General features: G+C 32.3%; 2 protein-coding genes across 4 annotated transcripts in view; one reads left to right on the top strand and one right to left on the bottom strand.

Annotated features, from left to right (window-relative positions):
- The window catches only part of LOC149897740 (myrosinase 1-like), a 412,925-nt gene that overhangs the window by 5,424 nt on the left and 382,978 nt on the right, over window positions 1–24,523 (bottom strand). Inside the window, exons 9-10 of one of the 3 annotated variants that reach the window (XR_016458173.1) lie at window positions 298–601; window positions 95–225 (exon numbers count right to left, since the gene is read on the bottom strand). The exons of 1 other annotated variant lie outside the window; for it this stretch is intronic. Coding sequence is in view for 1 of the 2 variants with exons in the window: in XM_090116366.1 (XP_089972492.1) it covers window positions 440–601 (162 nt within the window). In the remaining variant the exon portion in view is untranslated. Of the gene's footprint in view, window positions 1–94; window positions 602–24,523 lie in introns of those variants that run through there. One more of the 3 variants, XM_090116366.1, reaches the window with a different exon arrangement.
- Window positions 12,448–24,523, top strand: part of LOC149897752 (uncharacterized) — a 175,573-nt gene continuing 163,497 nt past the window's right edge. The window contains exon 1 of the mRNA XM_090116324.1: window positions 12,448–12,651. The gene's annotated coding sequence lies outside the window, so the exon portion shown is untranslated. The remainder of the gene's footprint in view (window positions 12,652–24,523) is intronic.

Genomic DNA, 24,523 nt, shown 5'->3' with positions numbered 1-24,523 from the left:
TTTGATGTGTATCAAGATCCACGTTTTCAAAAGACGAAACATATTTCTTAAAATTCGTTAACCTACATTTGATTAATCCCCTTTTTTTCCTCAAATCCTTAAGCTCCTTTTGCTCAGAAAGAGACATAATGACTGAAGTAAAAAGCTACAAGTACTTACGTGCCACGTGAAGCAGATTCTTCGGTAGCGTAAAAGCACGTGAGGAGGCAAGCAACACCGAAAGCTCTGGAATATACAAAGCACAGTATCACTCAGATGAAGCTTTACAGGGTTGGATAAATTAGCTGGCCGTCTTACCAAACTGCACTGTAATTTTGCGACTTCTTCGCCGATTGCGTCTCCAAAATCCAGGATGTGATCCGGTGTCGAAGGTCCAGAATATGTTGACGACGAAAGAAGAAGACAATAAACTTGTGCGTATATAGTTTAATATTTAAAATTACAAAGTGCGTTTGGTAGAATTAATTAATTTTAGTGAGGGAGTGTCCTGCTCAGCGGTTGCGTGGCGAGTCCAAGTCGTAGCGGACAGTGGGGTCAATCCGCGGCCAATCGCACGGCGCCGCGACGTAACGACGCGATGACGCAGTCGCAACGCTCCGTTCTGCACGATTTTGTTGCGGCAACAACTATCTTTGTACAAAATTTTATCTAAATCAGTTCAGGACTTAAAGATAAAGAAAAGACGGACGGACAGACAGAGTTTTACATTTATAATATTAGTAGGGTTCAACTTACAAAAAATATCTTCCCGGGAGAAGCCGGTCCGAGCAGATAGTTTTCAATATAGGAGACTATCTGGTTACGATTGTATACAATTATTACAATAAAGAGCACACAGAAACCCTAAAAGGCACAATTATCATTTTAAAAGTCAGCACTCGTCTGAACTCAGAACATTTCAGGCAATTTGGCCAGCTGTGTAATTACTGGAACTTTAGTTTTTATTGAAATCTTCTTAATATAGCAGACTTAACTATTTTAGGTTTACATTGTCTCGCCGTGTGCCCAAGAGAACCGTTGTATTAAAATATAAGTTGCGTGTACTGCCTTATTAGTGCGAATTTAAGTTCCGAAGGTGAAAAAAAAAAAAAAAATACCTAAGATAATATTGACTCGATAACGTCATGATGACGTATAATTTCTTTGCAAACTTCTTTTTCTTATCAACGCGATATAATACTAGTTAATAAAATAAAGTGAGAAAAACATCTTACACAATATTTTTTTTGTTTTACAAAGTATTTGGATCCTACATCAACAATTACACGATAGAGACAGTTTATTGCGAAACTAAAATTTGATGGTTTTTAAATTAGGGATGTTTCCTTCACTTTTATACATAAAGCAAGCAAAAAAAATACCACAGATTATAAATTTAGGTAACTAAAATATTCGTTCGAAATTCACATTCGCGTTATGACGTCATCTAAGTTTCGTAGTACACAGCCCGCCCCTTGCATACTAAAAGAGTGCATCGACTTTCCGAACGTCCTCAAGACAACATGCAGAAATTAAATGTAAACTTTATATTTCACTCTTATTAAAGAAAAGTCTCTGAAAAGGTTCTTAGTTTAAAATAGACTTACAATGTTGCTATATTATATTTTGTAAAATCCGTTTTTTAAGTATTACTATTTCGTGTATGTCTTTTACCAATTTTAAAGTGTAGGGTACCTCGTATATTTTTTTTATAGAAAAAGCCAATTTTGAGTATTATTTTTTGTTCAAAATCTGGAGTTTCCCATACCATAATATGTACTTTCAAAAAAGTACTTACGTAATATATTTCAACTGCTGTTGGTTTTTGGTTTTAGTTTTTCTATGCATTATGAATATAGTATACAATCTTACTTTTAATAAAAGCATTTCTGTAAAATTCCCGCAAACAAATAATTAAAAAACTCACAAACAATTATGTTTATTCAAAAACTAATCAAAGCTTGGAAAATATGCGCAACAATGGAAAAAAATGATTGGTAGACGGAATTCAGACCAATCAATTATTTTTTCATTAATTATTATTTAAAAAAAATTGGGTAATCATTTGTATAAATAGAAGGCTAGGAAGATAATGGTATTTTTCTGATTATTATCTGCCCCCGTACCATGACATCTTAAAGCAGTATTAATTCCAGTGTGTAAAAATGACAGCGCTATATAGATCGTCTAGCTCCATTACTTTTCCATACTGGAAATAATATTGCTATAGGACATCATGGTAATCCCCTATATACTAGAGAGTCGTTGACTGCTCGAGCTGTCGCTACAAACCGCGCAGTTGACGGTTTGAAGGGGTCGCGACTGCTCGAGCAGTCCGTGTACGGCAGTGAATAATAGTTCATAGTTCACCGCGCGGTCGCGGCTTCAAGCCGTCGGGTCTCAACTGCTTGAAGCGGTCCGTGTACGGCCACCCTAAGGATTTAAAAGTTTGGAAAATATCACACATTAATTACCTCTTTAAAAAATGTTAAATACATTATTAAAAGTGCAGCAATAAATCATAAATATCCGCAGTATTGCTTTATGGTATACACGAACAAAAACAATTATTGTACAATAAATTATAACACGGGCAAAAAAAGCCAATAAAAATTTCGACGCTTTTCCGCAGAATTTTTCATGTTAATTGCTAACCCTTTGTTTAAGTGTGTTTTGTTAAAGAACGAATGTCTATTCAAGCTTGACTTTGTTTAAATGTTTATTAAAATATATTAAATAAGACGAAAATCTGATTAGTTTCGTCTAAAAATAGAGTGGCTAATTAGAATGTCAAATAATAGCTTCTAGATGATAATTAAACTTATTTAAAGTTCAAAGGAATATATTCCTATATTTTGTTTATCTTTCTATTTATTCCTACATAACTAACTCTACTATATTAACTCTTACTGACAGATTCAGCTATAGCTGATTCTGTATAACAAACATTTAGGTACATATGTATTTCAGAAAAATTCTGAAGAGAAATAATGACAGAAACATTTATTTGACTCAAGAAGACAGAACTGTGACAGAACAAAATTATAAAACAGCAATAAAATTGGAATTGGAGGAATAAAAAATAATTTATTAACTAAATAACGAATACTAAATTACAGAACGGCTGGACTGTTATTAATTGATGAATTTCGTTTTTAAATTGCCTACCTAATTACTTACTTTTTCTTATTTCAAACACAATTCATAGAAAAGCTTGTATTCTAAAGACACATTGCAGGACGTGATCTGTGCAAAATATTTATCATCTATTAAACGTATAAAAAAGCCAATGGCATCTTATACCTACCTATAACTGTTGAGTACTTAATACCGCAGTAAAACTTCAATTAACTACCAGGAATTCAGGGATCAGTATATCCCTATCCAATAGAAATACATTGAATCGCTGAAAGTTCAATAAAATTGGCGGACATGCAATTACCAAACCAATAACAATTAAGGCCTGGCCGAGGTTACTAATTAAACGATCGGCCTAACTACCAATACAGCGATGGACACAGTTGGCCAAATGATTGCCGGATTAGTCGACGTCTTAATCTTCGAAACTGGAAAGTTCTTGAAGCTTCTGGAACCTTCTAGAACCTTCTAGAACAATCAGTGGAATAAAGGGACGTGTGGACAATTAATTTAAATGGTTTTAGTTACCTTCTAATAATGAATAGAGTATATTTTTAATAAGTTCATTTTTTTATTCTATCCTACTATAATATCTATGCGAAAGTTTGTCAGGATGTATGTATGTTTGTTACTCTTCACGAAGAAGCTACAGATGAATCTTTACAGTAATATAACACATGAGCCATATAGAAATAACTGATTTTACCCGCGAACGAAACCGCGTGAAACAGCTAGTTTAAAATAAAGTATTAAGAAGTGTTGTTAATATTATAAGAACGACTTATATATTAATAAATATAACTTGGTGTAATTTTTACTTTTCTTACAAAACAACTTAAAAAAATGAAACACATAAATTCCTTAGAGACAATTTCTATTCTTTGCGAATGCTCGACACTCAGACTAATATGTGTTTGACATTGATAGATCTACAGAGTATGTGTATGTACGTAGCAATGTATTCTTATTTGTTATAAATAAATTATTTTAAATAAATTTTATTTATGCCTTCCCTAGTATTGTATTAAAAATGAAACTGTGACTATCGAATTTATACATTTAGAAAACTCGTTTTATTTAATAGTTTCTGGCAAATTGACTGACCGGTTGGTTTACCTAGTTGGTTAGTGGCATGGAAGGCAGGGTCACTGCCTTTCAAGCCAGTGGTCGTGGGTTCGATTCCCACCTAGGGCAAATATTTGGGTGATGAACATAGATGTTTGCTCTGTGTCTGTGTGTTTATTATCTATAATTAACAATTGTCCTGAAATATTTGAAACTTAAAATTTTGAAATTATCTGACACATATTCAAAATCAAACTTGTTCAAGAAGAAAACTTGCAGAATATTTTGAACAACTAAATTATGGCTTAAGACTATATCTTCAATATTTGCCGCCCACAGGCCAATACAACGAACCATTGTCCAAAAATATGCAATACTATTATACCCAAAAAGTCCAATGTAAAACATGTTGAATTTAGCAAATCTCACAAAATCGCAACTCGTTTGTAAGTCGAATGAAACATAATAAGATTAAAAACTCCGGGAAGGAGTTTGGAAAAGTTTATTGGTTCCAATCAGACGCCCGGAGGCGCACTTAAGCACTCAAAAAGTAGTTTCACTTGGACGGTAGGAGCCAACAGTGGAAACTGGAAGGCTTTTAAAGGTTTTAAATGAAATGTTTTAACTGCGGGCATTTACAATAAGGCGATTAACACACGGTGCCGCGTGCCGCCGCGGTTGGCGGTGAAGCGGTTCTCAAGTTGCATTGGCTTCTATTAAATCCGTTGATACCAAACACACATACACCGCCCGACCGCGCGGTCGAACGGTCCGTTCCTCCTAGGGCTTCACTGCCAACCGCCGCGGTGCGCGGTGCCGTGTGTTAATCGCCTAAGACTAAAATTTAAAAAATTTCGTAGTTTTTATGTGTGTTTTTAAATGCGTTCTATAATTCTTTATACAAATAAATACACTTTTATTTAGATAAATATGAACAATAATTATAATTTATTAAAAAAAATAATAAACCACCTTCATATTGTCAGAACTAGACCACATTTAAATAGCCCCGGGACGGGAGCGTAACACGGGAGGCACTAGCTTCCAAATAAGAATTTATCCTCAAAATTGGTTAACCCAGTCGAAAGTTCTGAGGTAACAAACCCAAAAATACATTCGAATTTTGAACTTCCTTTTTATGAAGTTGGAGAAGAAAGCCTTATGTAATACCTATAGAGCAGATGCATTTTATACAGCTGTTGAACTGATCGATTTTCTTTCTGTGACTTTGTGATTAGCATTATGTGCCCTAGAAAACTAGGACAATTTTATTTGTTCCTACGCTCGCTTTACTTTTTTTTAGAGAATCGTGTTGCTAAGTAATCTCATAGCTTTTCACTTTGAAACACTATTTTTCATTTAATATCAGGTATTTGAATGAATTCTTGTCAGATTTCAAACAACGATGACGTGGACTATCCGATTCTTATGAATAATAGATTTAGATTTTATAAATTTCATCATCAGTCCATAATATATGCATACGTTCCCACTACTGGGACACGGGCCTTCTATGGCATACGGGCCATATTCCACCACGCTGTGCTCAGGGTTGGTAAATGTCACATGTCATCGAAATTATGATTCTTCGACATCTTCAACATGTCGGTTTCCTCACGATCTTCACCATTTAGAGCAGTGGTGATGTTATTAATATGATGATTGGTTAAAAAAAATCAATTTATTTCCTGCATGCTCGTCTCTCGAACCCCCGACTTATCGATTTGAACTCCGAGGTCCTCACCACTGAGCCATCACTGCATTTTACCTGAAAATTAAAATTACAGTTTTTATTGAGAAGGTATTGTTATAATTTTGCATAAAACCATCCCGCATATCGAAAGTCTACAGCGCCGAAATTAAATCTTTTTATTTTGCCCGCATGATATTGCAACTACAATGCAATTGAAACTTTAAATTAGCTCACATAGAAGTTAATTTTCTGTAGCTGATACAGTTTGTAAAACTACTTTTTGGGATTAAACATCTTGCTTGGGTTTTACACTTAAAAATGTGCTAACAGGAACGTATTATCTTTTCTCATATTCACCTCTATCCGTTATTTTACAAAATTGTATTAACATTTATATAAATAATTACATTAAAATTGTATTTACATAATATTGTATCATTACAATATTATTGTCTGTGCGTCTGACTGTTTGTTATACTTTGAAGGGATGAAACTTTTAATGGGTTTTTATCATTTAAAAGTCACGTCGATAGAAGAAAGCTTCGTTAAGTAACCTGCATGTCAAAATACTAAATAATTTGGTTACAAGTGAAATACGAAAATTCAAGCCCAGCGTATATAGCCTATTTTAAACTATAGGAGGCTTCTGTCCCTGTAGTGGGAATATGCTTCACAATGCTTCCTAGCTCTAGTGGAAATAAAGCAATCCGTTCAAAGATATCTTTGGGAATAGTGTGACAATCTCAACTGGTAAAGAATATAAGGTCCATAGATATCTTTGATTTTGAACTGAGATGAAAAAGTGAATATATTTCATTCTATAGGAAAATCAAGTTTTCAGTAGTTGGATTAAAAAAAAATAATTATAAATAAACTGATAATTATAGAAGTGGAGCAATTACTGATTCTGAAGGAGCATTTACGGAGCAATTTTTTGAGATATTCATAATTAAAAAAAAAACTTTCCGCTCTAGCTTCTTTCAGGTGATGGAAACTTAAAAAAATATTGCTCTAAGACATTCAATTGTGTCATTTTCTACTGTTGAAAGGAAAAGTGATTATTTCTTCATTCCAATACAATATACGTCAAATAGGTACTTTTTGAGTTTCAACAAACATTTATATAATATCAAATATTTCCCTTTATATTAGTGTACTGACATGAAGATTAAATTTCCGTCTTTACCCTATTCCTTAAAGAAGCGTTGGATTTTCACATTACATAATATTCGGGACAAATATGAATAAAATACTTGGTTAGAAAATATTTTACGATGGAAGATTACATCGCTGCGGGCACGTAAATAACCGTCACATAAGGGATGTATTATGGATGTATTCTATTTCTGTACTGGAATCCATTTTGTAACGTTCTTAGTTAAATATATTTTAAGGACGTATTGTGAACGCATTGTGTTGTTAATTACCACAATTATTAGGTAAAAAGTCATTAGTACCATCCGATTTGGCGCGAGGTTTGAACATAACTTCTTTATCTATACTAATACATACTAGCTTTCAGCCCGCGGCTTCGCCCGCGCAGTCAAAGAAAAACCTGCATAGTTCCCGTTCCCGTGGGATTTCCGGGATTGCGTCATTTTCCCGGGATAAAAAGTAGCCTATGTCCTTTCTCGGGTATCAAAATATCTCCATACCAAATTTCATAAAAATTGGTTCAGTAGTTTAGGCGTGATTGAGTAACAGACAGACAGACAGACAGAGTTACTTTCGCATTTATAATATTAGTATGGATTATAAAGCTGAAGAGTTTGTTTGTCTGTTTGTTTGAACGCGCTAATCTCGGAAACTACTGGTTCGATTTGAAAAATTCTTTCGGTGTTAGATAGCCCATTTATCGAGGAAGGCTATAGGCTATATCATCACGCTAAGACCAACAGGAACGGACCACGCGGGTGAAACGGCGTAGCGCAGCTCTAGTAATGAATGAGTTCGGTGGATTATTAAAATTATTTATTTGTCAACGATTTTGTTCACAGACAAGACGATTATTGTAGTATTCTGTGAATTTCTAGTTAGACACTTTTAACTAAAATCCTCTGAATTATTTTTTTCACAGGATAATAACACAATATAAATATATGTATATAAATCGTAAGGGTATTATCACAATTTACAGTGTATAAGAATACCCTTACTTACTATTCTCGTAAGTACGCTTGCTTGTGTGTGTGAGCCATTTTGAACGTGTTGTTTGAAGATTCCTTACTGGTTGTATCTGTATATTGTGATATAATAACCTCTTTAACTAAGGATCATCCAAAATTATATTAAAATCTCCTTTCACTGGTTAAAACATCGAGATTCATATTACAGATAGTAATAAAATCACGTTCAAAGTGTATCAGTGTTTTGTGGAATTTGGCTGTTAAATTGGATTTTGCATTATTTCGATATCGCTCTTGAAAATATATGGATCGCGTTCGTATTTTTGACGCTGCTTTAGAAATATGGTTATCATTTAATAATGTGAACATCGAACGAACATAATCTTAAGGTGCATTTAGATCAAGCGAACATAGATGTAGAGTTAGCAAGTGCATTCTTTCGTGATTTTTTAGTGTAAACGAAAACTCGTATTCAGAACATGCATAGAATCTTTTCGAAAAAATGGTCTCCGCTTGTTTACACTAAAATAATTTGACATAGTGTGGTTAGAACGAGCATTTGCACATTTGATGTAATGCACAGTAAAAAAAGCTCATGGTTTTTTTAAATATAACGCTCAGAATTTAAGTTACATTATCACAAAAATTAGCCCAGTGTTGTTGACTTATAAACATATCTCAATTTCATACAAACCGAAAAGAAATTAAAATATAAAGTAACAAATTTATCAGCAGCTTGAGCGCAAAATTTTAAGTTTTAATTTTTATTACTTAACCGATTTCATGAATTGTTCATGAAACTGAATAATAAAATATTATCATCAAAAATCACAATATGGAAATTTTTAGATAGAAACACACAACCGAGTTAACCTACATTATACTGTATAGATACTATTTTGGTAGTGAGTTTATATAGTGGTAGTTGAGACAGCGTTTTCTATCCAATTAAGGGCCTGTATATTACCATCGATGTAATGAACAAATTGGTGACGTCACTACTTACTATTCAGTCGGATTGGCAGTTGATTGTTAAACTGTCCCTTGTGTTTCAATGATTTAGTTTTAGTATGGCTATTTGGGAACCAAATTGTCACTATTATGTGGATTTATAGCTATACTAGCTTTCTGCCCGCGGCTTCACCCGTGTAGTCAAAGTCATGTTAAGACTATTAGCTAAGAGCTGTGCCCCGTGGTCTAACCCGCATTGCTCAGCTCCTATTGATTTGACGTAATGAAATATATGAAATATAAATTCTCAATAAATGCGCTATCTAACACCGAAATGATTTTTCAAATCGGAACTACTTCCTGAGATTAGCGCGTTCAAACAAACAAACACTTCAGCTATAATATAATATTAGTATATAGATTCAAATTAATAACCACAAGTATATATTGTTACAAGTATATGTTGTTGAGCTACAGTTAATAATTATATTGTATAATAAGTGACAGCAAAATATGATGTTGTTAAATTTTGTTTTGTTACATACTGTGTTTTTGCTGAAATAAATAATTTTTCATTTTTCATTTTCATATTAACACCAATCTTTTCTTATCTTTACGGTTTACCTACAATACATATTCAGATTCGTATATTTTTCAAGTCTAAAGGAGTCGGTTACATACAAACATACAGGTGAAGCTATAAAAGCGTGTTAAAGAAAACACCATGAAATATATTTACTTAGTTTCACATAACCATGACCCAATTCAGTTTGACTCCGCTTCACTTTGAAACATTTTCCAAAGCTAACAAATGGCAGGTAATTCACAACAATAGCAGCAAATGTTGCGGAATTCGATTAAATAAAGTAGGTACGAGAAGGTTCTCGTTCTTCATATGTGGAGGTCAATATTTATGTCACTTTTATATTATCTATACTAATTTTATAAAGCTGAACAGTTTGTTTGTTTGAACGCGACAATCTCAGGAACTACTGGTCCTTAACGAATAAAAAAGAAAGACCTTTAAGTAAATATTAGCATTTCCATCTATTTACCTCCGCCCGCTTGGTCTAAAACCTAATAAATTATAAACTAAAACTTACTATTGAATCACTCCATTTAAAAAATCGTTTCAAAATCTGTTGCGTAGTTTTAAAGATCGAAGCAAACACACAGACGGCGGAAAGCGATTTTGTTTTATACTATGTAGTGATAACAAATATACAAAATAATAATAGAAGTGAAAACGACACATGTTAATAGCTTGTTAAATGAAACATGGCTCTATATATTTCACAATATATTTACCTTGTGATCAAATTTAGATACATAGAGTGCATAGAACATTGACAAATTCATACCAATAAATGTAATATACAGAAAATGTTATGGATTTCGTTCAATAGCAGAATAATTTTTATTAAAAAAAAATGTTATATTTTAATAATTTAAAAAATAATAATTTCTTTACATAAAGAATAGAGTACGGAAATAGCTAGCTCCCAACTCTACGTGCTAATAGAATAACGGATTTCTGTGTAAATTTTAATCCAGATCCCTTCATTTTTGTACGAAAGAGTAACTAACATTGGACTGTCATACGTGCAGTCATAGATTCCCACTTTCGCGTTTATAAAAGTTGAAAATAGTAATAGCGAAGCAACACGAAAGAAGCCACAGAAAAATAGTTATGTTATCTATACTAATATACTTAATATTATAAAGCTGAAGAGTTTGTTTGAACGCGCTTATCTCGGGAACTACTGGTCCGATTTGAAAAACTCTACATAATAAAACAATAATGTATGTATTACTCGTGATTCGTGTATATTTAGAAGGTCATTATAAAATACGTACCATCAATTTATACCTGTGAAACTCCGTATAAATATAATGGTGAATACCATATAATGTAAATACAATAAATACGATATAGTGGTAAATAAAACAATTATTAAAGAATTGTATTTTTAGGTTATTTTTACTATTTTCTCGTCTTTTCACCTGAACAAATTGCTGACACCAATTACCTCATAGACGTGAACTGCAAAATGTTAAATCCACAAAAGACCGTCGACGTTAAAAGGCTCATAAAGTGTAGCCTTTAAGGAGCCGAGTCCAAACTTTTAGTATTACGCCTAAGCGCCTGAAATTTATCACTTACGCTAACAAGATTATTTGTAGAGCCATAGAGCAAGGTAATTAAAAGGATAATGTCATTCATAGATAAGTAGTTTTGCTTTCCTGTGACGTAAGGTCTTGCTCTATCGTATTTCGATATTTATGGTCGAAAAGAAATGTTTTTACGCTGTAGGTGGCCTAACACATGACTGGTTTATTGGTTTTTTCGATAATATATTTTCTTGGCTTACGAAAAGATTACAAAGTAATGACGTGTTAAGAAGTTAGATTAAGAGCGCTTATTCAATTTAACGCAAGACAAAATCTCCGCGATCTATTACGATAGATCGCGGCTTGCGCTATCCTTTTACTATGAACAGCATAGGTCCACAGGAGAGCGCCGAGCAACATGTCCTCTCTCTGGAAAGGCTCGCTGCCGACTGATTTTAATCGGGTCGCGCGCAGTGTTTTATAGTACTTTAAAAAAAATTGTAGAAAAATAATAGAGGTACCTTAGTTGATTTTTTAAAATGTATCTTATAAGTAAGACATTCTTTGATTGCAATATGTATAAATTATATTCAATAAAGTCAAATATCTTGGTGAAAATAATCATTTTGTCGACTATAATTTCTAAAAAAATTCACATTGTTCGGATTTTAATTTCGTAAGTTAGGAGTCCAAAATAAAAAAATCTTTTAACTAACTATTTTAATAAGGATTTTTGCAGTTAGTTAAAAATAATTGTGTGTTAGATCTGTCAGCAATTTCAGATATTTTTAGCTTCGAAATTGACACTAAAAGTGAAATCAAGTAATCATCGGCTCAGTTATCTTGATGGTATTCACAAATACTGTATTAATTGAAAAAAACTCTTAACTAACTACATAGACAATAAAATTTCCTAAAATTATTAGTAATTCATGTGTTTGTAAGATAAGTGGTTGATGGACAATCTGGTTTGAAAAATCACATATTTGAGCCAAACAGCGCACGGACCGCGTACACGGCCTTAAAAGCAATAGCTGGCGCAAATTTGCCAAGATAAGAGCAAAGTTAGGAAGCTGTTAATCTACAAAACGCTGATGAGATTGTGGATTACACAGCATCCACCCTAATAAACCTGTTTCATTATTCAAAAATGCGTTTAAAAGACTAACGAGAATGTTTTCTTTTCTAAGCTGTTGTCTATGCCTTGCTATTGATGTTCTAAACGACACTGCGCTATGAAAAAAAACTGAACAAAAAGTCATTTAGATTCTAAACAATCTGAAACCACTGCATTCAGTGGAGAACGACAGAGAGGGAGATATGGTTCACGCGTTTTCATGAGCAGTTTCAGAATTGAGAATTTCCTCAGTTGATCCCGAACCGCCACAGGGGTAGAACGTGTCGCGTGCTGTGAAAATTACGCGCGCAGTGCCAGTGAAACTTTTAGTGCTATAAAAGTGTATGTAAATTAGTTATTATAAAGTGTGTGAACGTTTCGTGCCAGAGCGATGAAAATAACCTAAGTGTATTTTGGTCGAGGACATGCGGCGTTAGCCCAGTTTGTGTACTGAATTATCGTCGTATCACGTAAGATTTGCTTTTTATAAGCTTTTATTGAAGGGTGATTTATAATTAGCTCATGGGAGAGTTATATATGACTGCATTATGTTAAATTAAACGTGTAATCTTAATTTTTATACGCTCTTCTGACTGATGTGGTAATTTGGATTAGGTAGAAATTAGATATTTTCATTAGACTTTGTAACGCATGTACCAATTTTATTTCATGTTTGTGACATACTTATATGAAATTTATTTAATGATTGTGTTCGTTTGGTAGTACATTGATTTGTTTGAAATAATATATCGAATTACTTCGTAATGTTCGATGTACTTTGAACTCTTTACCCACATTAATACAGTTAATGCATTAGTTTAATTGTGCATCTGAAACGTGTTTTACTGTTGATTTTTACGAAATTTTGAACCTTATATCACGCAATAATTTCCATTGGTAAGGCTCAACATAATTTTTGCTCGGTTAATAATCATATTTTTGGAATAAATGGTTATTGACTTTTGCTCTACATAGGTGACTCTATATTATATTACATACATTTACACTACTGGAGGTAATAAACGATAGAAAATACCAGACCATATAAAAATTTGGAATTTCGATATTTTTTTTAATGATTTAAACGAGAAGATGCCAGACTTTCAGGAATAAGTATCTACGTATAATTAAAAATGTAATTACTTAGTAATATGTGCCTATTCTCAAACGACATGGAACTATGAGCGTTTTATATGAACAATATACAAAATCTTTATATGTAAAACTCAAAGGTGACTGATATAGTGATCTATCAACGCACAGCCTAAACCACTGGACGTATCGGGATGAAATTTGGCATGCAGGTAGATGTCATAACGTAGGCGTCCCCTAAGAAAATTCATCCCCCAAGGAGATCAAATAGGGGATGAAAGCATGAAAATTTATCTATTCCACGCAGGCGAAGCTGCGGGCAATAGCAAGTATAATATAAAGAAATAGATTTCAATCAAACATAGAGCTATTATTAGTTTATTTAATTTATTATTGTATTCCAAATTTGAATATTACGTACTGTACAGAGTACAGACATAAAACATATTATATATCAATTATGACTTGTCTTTTATTAAATAGGCCAAAAAAATACTCGAAATTTCTGATTCTGATAAATCTGATAGATCGTCGTTAAAAATAACCTATTTTTTAATGAATTGATCCCAAAACTTTTTTTTATATCATAGAGTAGGTTACCTATTTCCATATATAAGTAATGTAATATTATATTTAGGTAAGTATTGCCTAAAATATATCTAAATGCAAACGTTTAGTGTTTTAACAAAAACACGTGTGACCTCCCTCCATCTTTTATGTTTTTTAGAGAATCCGCCTTAATGATTAAAACACTCGACTTTAAAAAATCTGAGTTTTCAGACGGGAAATAACTGAAATCCGGAGTGTGAATGGGCAACCTGATTGCATACGTAACGCGTTAAATACCTAAATAGTTTCCAGATTTTTCGGTAGAAACCTGAATATTTTTCCTGTTTGTGATTCAGCAGTTCTATTCTTCTCCATAGATACTGCTTTCCGAATCGGTGGTAAATGTTAAAAATACTTATGTAATGACGATTCGAAAGTGCTACTAAATAGTAGTCTAATTGAATAAATGAATGTTTGAGTTTGAGTTTGAGTATATATTGTTAGCAGTTTAGGTTAGAGAGCCTGGATTCGATTCTTTATGCAATTTTATCTATATAATACATATATAAATCTATATATAAAGAAAGTCGTGTTAGTTATACACTTACAACTCAAGAAGGGCTAAACCGATTTAGCTGAAAATTGGCAGGGAGGTAGTTTAGAGCCAGGAGAAGGACATAGGATACTAAATATGTACCACGGGCGAAGCCGGGGCGGACCACTAGTTATATGTACATGTTCGAGGTAATTTTGATTGTAGACATTTGTCTAGTGACTCTACATTGATATTTTAAAGACGAAGGAATTTTTATTTTGAGATAACCTAAAAAACAGAAACAATACAATAAATACAATGTTTTATAGTATTATAAATTATGCGAAAGAAGAAAATTGTGTGAAAAGCGGAAAATTGTTTATGTTTTTTGTTTTGTTTCGACGAACCACTAGAATGTATGGATTAAATATGGCTTTATTATAATAAGTTCGTAATTTAAACATTCTTCAAGTAAAACTCGTCTATATATCTTGGGTACCTAGATATTATTACGGTTAATGTAACCCTGAAAGCATAATACTCTTTTTGGCAGTCGTGTAAAATTACTAGAATTCTAGCCCTTTGAAACCATAATCGCTGTTGCTTGGCAACCAATCTTTGATCTTTTTATACAAGATGATACGGGTTGATGATCATAAGATACGAATATTTATTACTCATAAGTAGTATTTAATTTTATACAATGAAATGTATGTAATGTTGTTTAGAAATAGCATTATAGAAATTTTGTGAGCACAGAATTATCTTCTCTTTATGAAACCCAAATATTTTTTGCGTGGATTAACAGCATAAGAACAGACAAATGATAAACTATGTATAATTGTTTCTGAAATTATATAGGATGTATTTTAAAGCATATTATGTTCGTTGGACAAAAATAAATAACATCTTTCATTCAGTATTTTAATAAAATAATTTCTACAAACTTACAAAGTATTCCTTTTTAATATTATGAAAAAAATATGAGAATTTAATAAAGACACTGTGACCTCGTTAATAAATTCTTAGACAGCTTACAGATGCTATAAAATATATTTAGTAACCCTTTAATTATTATTACTATCCGAGCACAATTTTATAGCTTACTAGAGGTCCACCCCGGCCTCGCCCGTGGTACATATTTCGCAATAAAAGGTAGCCTATGTCCTTTCTCGGGTATCAAAATATCTCCATACCAAATTTCATGCAAATTGGTTCAGTAGTTTAGGCGTGATTGAGTAACAGACAGACAGACAGAGTTACTTTCGCATTTATAATATTAGTATGGATTTTTAATGTTTTTATTATATTATCATCCTGTTAAGTTGTTAAAATACAATTTTCTTTTTCTATTATATCGTCATGAATTTTTTAAAGCCTTAAAGTTTAGGCTGTAGACAGATTAAAAAAAAATTGATGTAAAATAATTTAAAAGTCGCGTCTTGGAACAGGACTATTAAGGTCGTGGTTGGCTCAGGGCTGCCACTTTTCAGTTATAGGTGAAACAAAAAAATTTATAAAATGCGATTCAATGTATAAAACGATTTTTAAGGGCATATAGCATTGTCCTTTAGTTATGTGCTATCTTTTATAGATATAGATATTTTTGAAGTAAAACTTGGGATTTTCATAATATTAAGTGAATTTTCGAACACATTCACACATATGCTGTCTTCTTATACGATTTAAAGTATGTACAATGTACATAAAGGCAATTCTGACTATGCGAAGGCAAGCTGAAGCGAGTTTAAAGCATTAAATTTTGCATAATGGTTACTTATATAACGTAAGTCAGTTCTAAGAAATTACGTAGCAAAGGGTGAAGGGGTGAAATAAGCTTTGGCTTACGTTCTGTATAATATTCTTGAAATCGACAGTGCTTTATGAGAATTAACTTCAAAAGTTAGGTAACATGTATTATAAGTCGAATTTCATATTTAGCATTACTTCATCCATAGAAGTTTCTCTGTATATAAATAATAAGTAAATTTTTTATATTAGATTATGATGAACTTTGCAGTATTGTTTTCCATTCTGTTAGACTTGTATAAAAAACGTAGCCTAAGATGTATTTAAAGTAATATTTTAATATTTTTATAGCGTTTGTATTCTTCAAGGATCAAGCTGATTTTTTTTATATTTGTTTGAAAAATTAAAGTTGACAGCCCTATTGTGGAGTGTCGTAATAACGCACTTTTACGACGGCTTAGCATCATTTTAGTAAAAAATCCTCACATTAAAAATGTTCTAAATATTTTTCAGTGCGAGCTTTTGTAAATGTTACGGTTAATTATGAAAATAGGGAGATTTTGATACGGTCAGTAATTATTATTTTTTAAAATTAAGCAAAGAGAACAGAAATGCAATGTTTTGAACCCTTCTAGATCCATTGATATATCGCAAAAGAATGTCAATTTGCGATATTTTTTTTGAAAATTATTTTTTTCGTGATGTTTGTTGTTTTTCATGACAAAAACATACCTGATGACCTTGAACCTATGTAGGAAATATAATAATAAAAGGTTTAAACTGTTAATAAAATGTTTAGATAATTTAGACTGTCTATTGGATATTTTATCGAAACTAGAAATAAGTTATGAGTGGGTTTATAATGGTCAAGGTATTACTTATTCTCCAGTTATTTCTTTGAAAAGTGAAATACCCAAAATGAAATGGCATGCCACAATTTTAATCCTCTAACGAAGTTCAGGTCACTTGGTGTAAATTGAATAACGAAATATTAAATTTTCAAAGTCCTCACAACTTTGTGTTTTCTCGGTATAATTAATGCAGAATTTAAACAAATTATGCCAGTCGGGAAGGGGTTCTTGTAAAATTGTACGTTGTTACACAATTTAATTTCCAACATTTTTGTTGTTTGAATGTAAATTGTGTATGGTAAGGTTGACGTGCAATGACTGAAGTATATGCCTATACTAGGTTTCTGCCCGCGGCTTCGCCCGCGTTTTCAAAGAAAATCCCGCATAGTTCCCGTTCCTGTGATATTTTTGAGATAAAACATATCCTTTGTATGTGTTCATCCAAGTTCTCTATGTGTGTGCTAGATTTGCCTATTCAGTAGGATTTGCGTGAAAGAGTAACAAACATCCATATTTACATACATACTCAGAAACTTTCGTATTTATAATATTAGTATGTAGTAGGATAACTTTAAATAATTATTTATTTATGTCTTTTAATAAACTGGTAACTACTTGAAAAGTCGGTTTAAATATCTGCGACGTTCAAAAATTATAGAAAAAGGTATTTATAAATGTTTAAAGCTTATTTTTACAAGTGATTAATAGATACTGAGCAGTCTTTTGATGTTTATTTTCGTTTAGTCGAGATTCTTTTGCTTTTTAATCAGACTTTTTATTTAAAACGAATCTTCAGTTATGTCTAGATCAAATTTTTATACAATGTCTCGGTTTATTAGAAGACGTTTATTTTATAAATAAATACAATTTACTGAATAGTATTAAAAAATTTACATCAATACAATTTAGTGAATACTTTTAAAATAGAAGTACACAAAAATATATTTATGTGAATTTAGCTTTAGTTCAATTTTTTATTAACATCACCATTTACATAAATAAAGAAAATTAAATTTAAAAGCTGTAAATTGATTAGATATTAAATAATTTATGGTTTTACTGCCTTATATCTATTTGACTTTTGTTTTATCTTTCAGTATATTTAATGAATTTCGGCATGTAATTCATTACCACTGCATTCAACCAATGAACCAATCCAATGGTAGAAATTTGACATTCATTCTAACAACTCTTACATATGGGTTCCAATGCACATAATATCGCGATGAATATTCGACAAATCCAGAGCTAATGCGAGCTAATGCTCCCCATGTGTCAAATTATATTAGTATAAAAAGGCGTAGAGCATTCTTTCGTTGTTCTTAGTGCGTTCGAAAAGATTCTAGGCAATGTTCTAATACTGAAAAACACTGAATACGAGTTTTCGTTTACACTAAAAGATCACGAAATAATGCTCTTGCTCAAGCTCTATGTTTGGTGATGTAAATACGAAAACAACATTATATTTGCGATATAGAAAGAACACTAAAATACGTACAATAGGACTGTCAACTCTACATCCTACACTATCCTAAATCCTAATATACGTCGAAGAAATCCGGTTTGACATTGCATATTTCTAACAAAAACCGTTACAGGATACCTGAGCAACATTGAAAGGTTTCGACACGAAATATCTGCCGGTTAAATTGGAAATATATACGTTTTCCAATAAAAACGCGGGAAGATTCCACATTTTCCAATATGGCGACGTGGTCCGTACAGGAAATACGTGTCATCTTGTATGTTCGTCGTTCTGTCAGTTTTCATTGACAGTATTTTATGTTTTAAGATTTTATTCGATCTGTTTCGATAATCTAAGTGTTTTTAGAGTGTGGATGTGGAGTAAGTGGTATAGAATGACTGACCGGTTGACTTGGTTGGTAGTGGCCCTGCCTTCCAAGTCAGAGGTCTTTGGTTCGATTCCCACCCGGGGCAAATATTTGTGTGATGAACTTAGATGTTTTCTCTGTATCTGGGTGTTAATTATCTATATAAGTATTTATTAAAATTATATATATATATGTATATGTATGTATGTTTATCAGCCCTCTGGTTTCCATAACACAAGCGAAAGCTTAGAATGGGATCAGATCGTGCCGTGTGTGAAAATTGTCCTGAAATATTTGAAATATTTAAAGAAACATGACAATTTCTAACAGCTCTGTTAAGTTTTAAAATGACTACATTGTTTATGGTAATATAACTGTTTCCTTGGCTCAGTGGTTGATGTTTGAGTGTAGTGCAGTCGTCCTGGGTTTAAATCCCGATTAAGCTGTTAGCCTTAAAAAAGCATTGCTGAAATTTCTGTGTGCTGTGTTTTCTATGTTATTATTTTTATATACATTCATCTTTCATATAATGCTTGTAATCGCTGTAAATCGACGTATAAGGAAAAAAGAAAACGATTTATTGCTTCGCATACACCGGAGATTTAGAATTAGCTTTCTCGTGCGTTGTTTCCGAATAGTTAAGATTCTGGAACGTTCCAGAGAAGGGCAAATACTCAAAGGTCGATGACACTTTTTATATGAAAAGCGAAGACAGTACAACTGGGAAACGTAAAACAATGTCAAAATCACTGGACGGATTTATTTCTTTTAGCACTAAAGGAGACGATTTTTTTTGTTTGGAGAATAGGCCCACCTCAATTTCTTAGCGTATATTAATGAAATGTGTGTTAATTTGTTCCTTGAAGTCCCCAGATTACATTGGTGACATTACTTTTACATGTTTTAACCGGAATCTTTAGAAACACGATGTACAAACATTCACCTCATTCCTACATAAAAACTAACTGATAATGAGCGATTTGTCTTGTGTGACCCATCCGAATCATTGGGTACAATATATTTAAATGAATGAATAAATAAATATTAGAAAACACATACATTGTCACGATTCTAAGCTCGGAAATCGGAAACAGCGAAGTTACCACAAACACAGAGACCCGATTTGGTTATAAATAGTATAGAAAATAAGTGATATAAGTGTGTGTTCCTCAAGTTTCTGGACCTTATGCGATTTTTGCGAATGGGAAAACTTATTAAATAAGAAATTATTAGTAAAGTAGGTAGGTAGGTATGTGATTTATGACTAGGAGTAGGTACATAATATTAGGAGAGGTAGCCATTTGCACAGCTATGCTATTATTCATATTCTATTCTATTGTAATATTAAACGCTCTTAAGTTGTGGCAATTACATTTTTAAATAGGAAATAAAAACATTGTTTATGTTAAAAACATTACAACTACGACAGGAAGAATCTGACGTCTATCAAAGCAGCCAATAGATGTAACGTTTCGTTACACGGTTTTTTTAGCTTAGTAGAAACAAATTGTTTTATTTGATTAATTACAGGATTTAAAATCGCTATCAATGACATTCTTCCATATAAATATGAATAAAAACAGTTTCTAAAGTGATTTGTTTATGGCAGTTTTTTTCGCTTTTTGGTTTTATTTTCATTCTATCGATAAAAACGTTTCGTTCCAGTTATTTTTAATGTTGGCCATAGTTCTTGGTTTCTAGACAGCACTACAGCAGGGATGATATCAAAATAAAGCTTTTTAATTCGATTTCATGATTCCGGTTTCGTTTGTAAAACAACGAAGCTTCAAAATTCATAATATAATTTTATATTTTTACACGTTTTTTTTTATTACTATACGTTACCGAGTCTTGGTGGGCCCACAAAAAATAGTCTCCTTTTATCCCCAATAAATTATTACTGTTATAATATTAAAAAAATGAATTGCAAAATGTGAAAACACGAGAACGGCTGAACCGATTTCGTGAATTCTTTTTTTTTATAATATTCCTTGAAGTACGAGCCTCTGTTTGTCTGACTAGTCTTAACTACTGAACTGATTTACATGAAATTGGATTAAGTTTGTGACTTGGGAAAGGACAGGACAGGTTTATTTATCCTGGAAATGCCGGAAAATGGGAACGAGTACTAGGTATGTCCGTTTTCCTTTGACTACGCGGGCGGAAAGCTAGTTCTAAAAAGGTATAAGTAAATTATAGTCTAAGATCCCACTGCAGGATTACTTCGTTCATAATTTTTTTGATGAAACCAAAATTTTATGTATATTTATAATTAGGAGAATATATATCGACTACATTTCCAGTCAAAATTTGGCCGCAAGCATTTAACTATTAGACCTTGAACACATAGGCTACTTTTTATTTCAAAAACAAAACTTGAAGGGGAAGGTTTGTAAGTAAAACCACTTTTACACTATAATGTGAAGTGCAGAGCGAAACCAAAGCTTTTAACTAAAAATAAATTGAAATTAAAGGTTTAATAAAATACTATAATTATATAATTAAAATATTCCTGCTGCGTTTTGAAACCGTCAAAACTCATTTAATAAAGTGTTTCATTCGTGTTAATAGGGCAGTGTGAACTAATGTACATTTTAATGCTGGTTTTTCAAATAATATTTTTAGTTCATGTTTTATTTCTCTAGAATTTATGTAGTGTGTGTGTGTATGAAAAATTGTATATTTTCATTGTGCCATATAATGTGAAAATAAATATAGAAAAGGGCGTGTGTGACGAGCACACCTGTCAGAAGTGAAACTTCTTTGGTAAGATTCAAAGATACCAAAATCGTTGCCTTACTCCACGACGTGACGGTATCACCATGACGAGACCTTGAAATTTTGCTCTCAACATTCGTAAAGAAGTTTCATTTCAAAAATTTTACTAGTACGTAGTACACTGATAAATCGTGTATAATTTATTATTTAAACTATTATACCACGGAATGCAATCTAAATAGTATCAGTATTAATCATTTTAAAAAAAACCTCATAAACATCAGCAAATGAAAACTGCTTGCGCTGTAAACATTCTTTCCGTTTGATTTGATTTGAATTATTCATCCCTATTTCAAATCAAGTTTTTTGCGAAGTAGGTCAGACGGAAATCAAATACCTTGTTTACTTTGTTTTTGAATAGTTTCTCCAATTGTTGGAAGGGTTGAGTGTCATTGAACAGGTAAGAAATTGTGATTTTATGTACGAGTATCTTTATATTAATAAATGGTAGATGTATACTTGAAGAGCTTGTTTTTTTGACGTAACAACGTCTTATAATTCGATAGCGCCGCCTGCACGCACGAAAAACCATGACTCATGCGGCGTTACCTCGCTCTGAGGCGTTCCATGTAAGGCTTGAAGTGCGAGCGAGAGCGCGGAACGAGTGACAAAGAAGCACAATCGGACGTTGTCACGTTCAACTATCGTCAGTAAACCGACTTTACAGACAACCAATTTTTTTTATACATGATAGGCAGGCGTTTGACCACTATCCCGCTGATGTAAAGCGGTGATGTGATCTATAAAGCCCAAATAAAGCCTATTCACTATAGACTAATCTTTCTCTATGTTAGTAATAAAGCGACATATGTTTGTCTCGGGTTTTGAATAGTTCGTTTAATTAATAGCTGAAGAAGAGTTTTAGACAAGTTTTCTTTACGCTGCATACAAACTAGGGTATTATTCTGGTAAATAAGCTACAATACTTTCATTAAAATACCCGACGTTTTGAGGTATATAAACATACGTACACATTCCAACTTTCTTTTGTATAAATTTGGTTAGTAATGTTAGTATAGATTATTATCTTAATACTATTATAAAGGCGAAAGTTTGTAAGGATGTATGGATGTATGGATGTTTGTTACTCTTTCACGTAAAAACTACTGAACCGATTACAATGAAATTTAGCACACATATAGAGGGTAACTTGGATTAACACATAGGATAGGTTTTATCCCGGAAATCCCACGGGAACGGGAACTATGCGGGTTTTCCTTTGAAAACGCGGGCGAAGCCGCGGGCGGAAATCTAGTCATTATATATTTCAAAGCTCTATAAAGCTTTTTATGCACGACAAAGATCGATATACATATTTCCATGCAAAACACAGACTACAAAGTTCATATTTAAGACAATCTCTATATTCCACCCACTGCAATTTGGATTATTATATTATTAATTAAATATAATAATTATGTGGTAGTTCCCTAAGGCTCGATATGTCAACGGAGCGTCTGAACGATGGAGGTATGCTTCATGCTCGTATATAATGTTTGTGAGGGTTTTACACTGTTGTAGAAGTTTATAAAAAATATTAAAATGCTCGTTGCAAGTGATTAGGCTATGTCTACTAATTTATATTACACTAGCCAGCAATTTATATTACACCCTCCCGTGGCTTCGTTTGCTTTGGCTTAAGTCTAAACCCTATAAATGATACCTATACCCATACCTTATACCTATACCCATACCTTCCTCGATAATCCCTCTATCTATTAAAAAATATCCGCATCAAAATTCGTTGCATAGTTTTAAAGATTTAAGCTTAAATAGGTATACAGGTACACAGAAAGCGACTTTGTTTTAGATAAATACTCACCTATTTTTAGTTGGTAACTTATTATATGATAGGTACTACAAAGATTAAAGCATCAAATAAATCCACATCACATAAGTTACCAACTAAAAATAGGTGAGTATTTATCTAAAATTAACAAAATAAATCATAGCAATAAATTTTAACTAATCCTAGTCCAAAGGATGCATGCCTCAGAGATTACAGTCAAATTACGTAAATACCAAATCGTTACTATTCAGTATTCATAGCCTTGCAGTTTAGTCATATGGCCAAAGACAACCTTAATTGTATATCAACTACTAATGTACTTCTACAAAGGCATATACACATGTCAATTCTAATCTCCAAATAATTGTATGACAGTGTGTAATCACCTTAACTTCGTGAACTAAATACTCAAGCTTTGGGAAATAACTCGACGAATTTAGACGTAATATAAATGTAATTATACACCTTTGTTATTAAATTTTGTATCAGATTTAACTTGTATTATACGTGTTCATTGTTCAACCACTTGTGGTGACGGAATTTAGATTAAATTTCATGTAATTATTAGGTAATAGGTAGACGATATTTAGCTATAGGCTTCTATAAATATAGTTTACAACATTTTGTCAGCGGTACAGATATATAAAAAATATATACGGTCGAATTGAGAACCTCCTCATTTTGTAGTCGGTTAAAATATCATTAAAAGTGGTCAAGCCTTTTAGAAGAGAGAATTTCATATAAACGAGAATTTATATTAGATATACCTAGGTTTAATTTGGATAAAATGCTGACGTCATTTTCAGTAGAAAATAAGATATGTATATTATATACTAGCTGTGCCACGTGGTTTCACCCGCATTACTCCGCTCCTATTGTTAGGGTGATGGTATATAGCCTTTAACCTTCCTCGATAAATGGGCTATCTAACACCGAAAGAATTTCTCAAATCGGACAAGTAGTTCCTGAGATTAGTGCGTTCAAACAAACAAACAAACTCTTCAGCTTTATAATATTTAGTAAAGATTTTAAAAGTAAACCTATATACACAATTGTATGCAAAGCAAGTAAATATTTATATCACAGATAATATATTACTGTACTAGTAATTTAAATGTAAAAGCTTTCTAATATTTTACTAGAGAAACAAAAACCTTTTTTTAATAA

Source organism: Colias eurytheme, chromosome 25 (genome assembly GCF_061535395.1).
Source record: "Colias eurytheme isolate Ceu_HAF_F1 chromosome 25, ilColEury1 Martin Lab GWU primary, whole genome shotgun sequence".
In the NCBI taxonomy this organism is placed as follows: Eukaryota; Metazoa; Arthropoda; class Insecta; order Lepidoptera; family Pieridae; genus Colias; species Colias eurytheme.
Note: the sequence above shows the minus strand (reverse complement) of the source record. Positions and strands in the feature narration are given on the sequence as shown.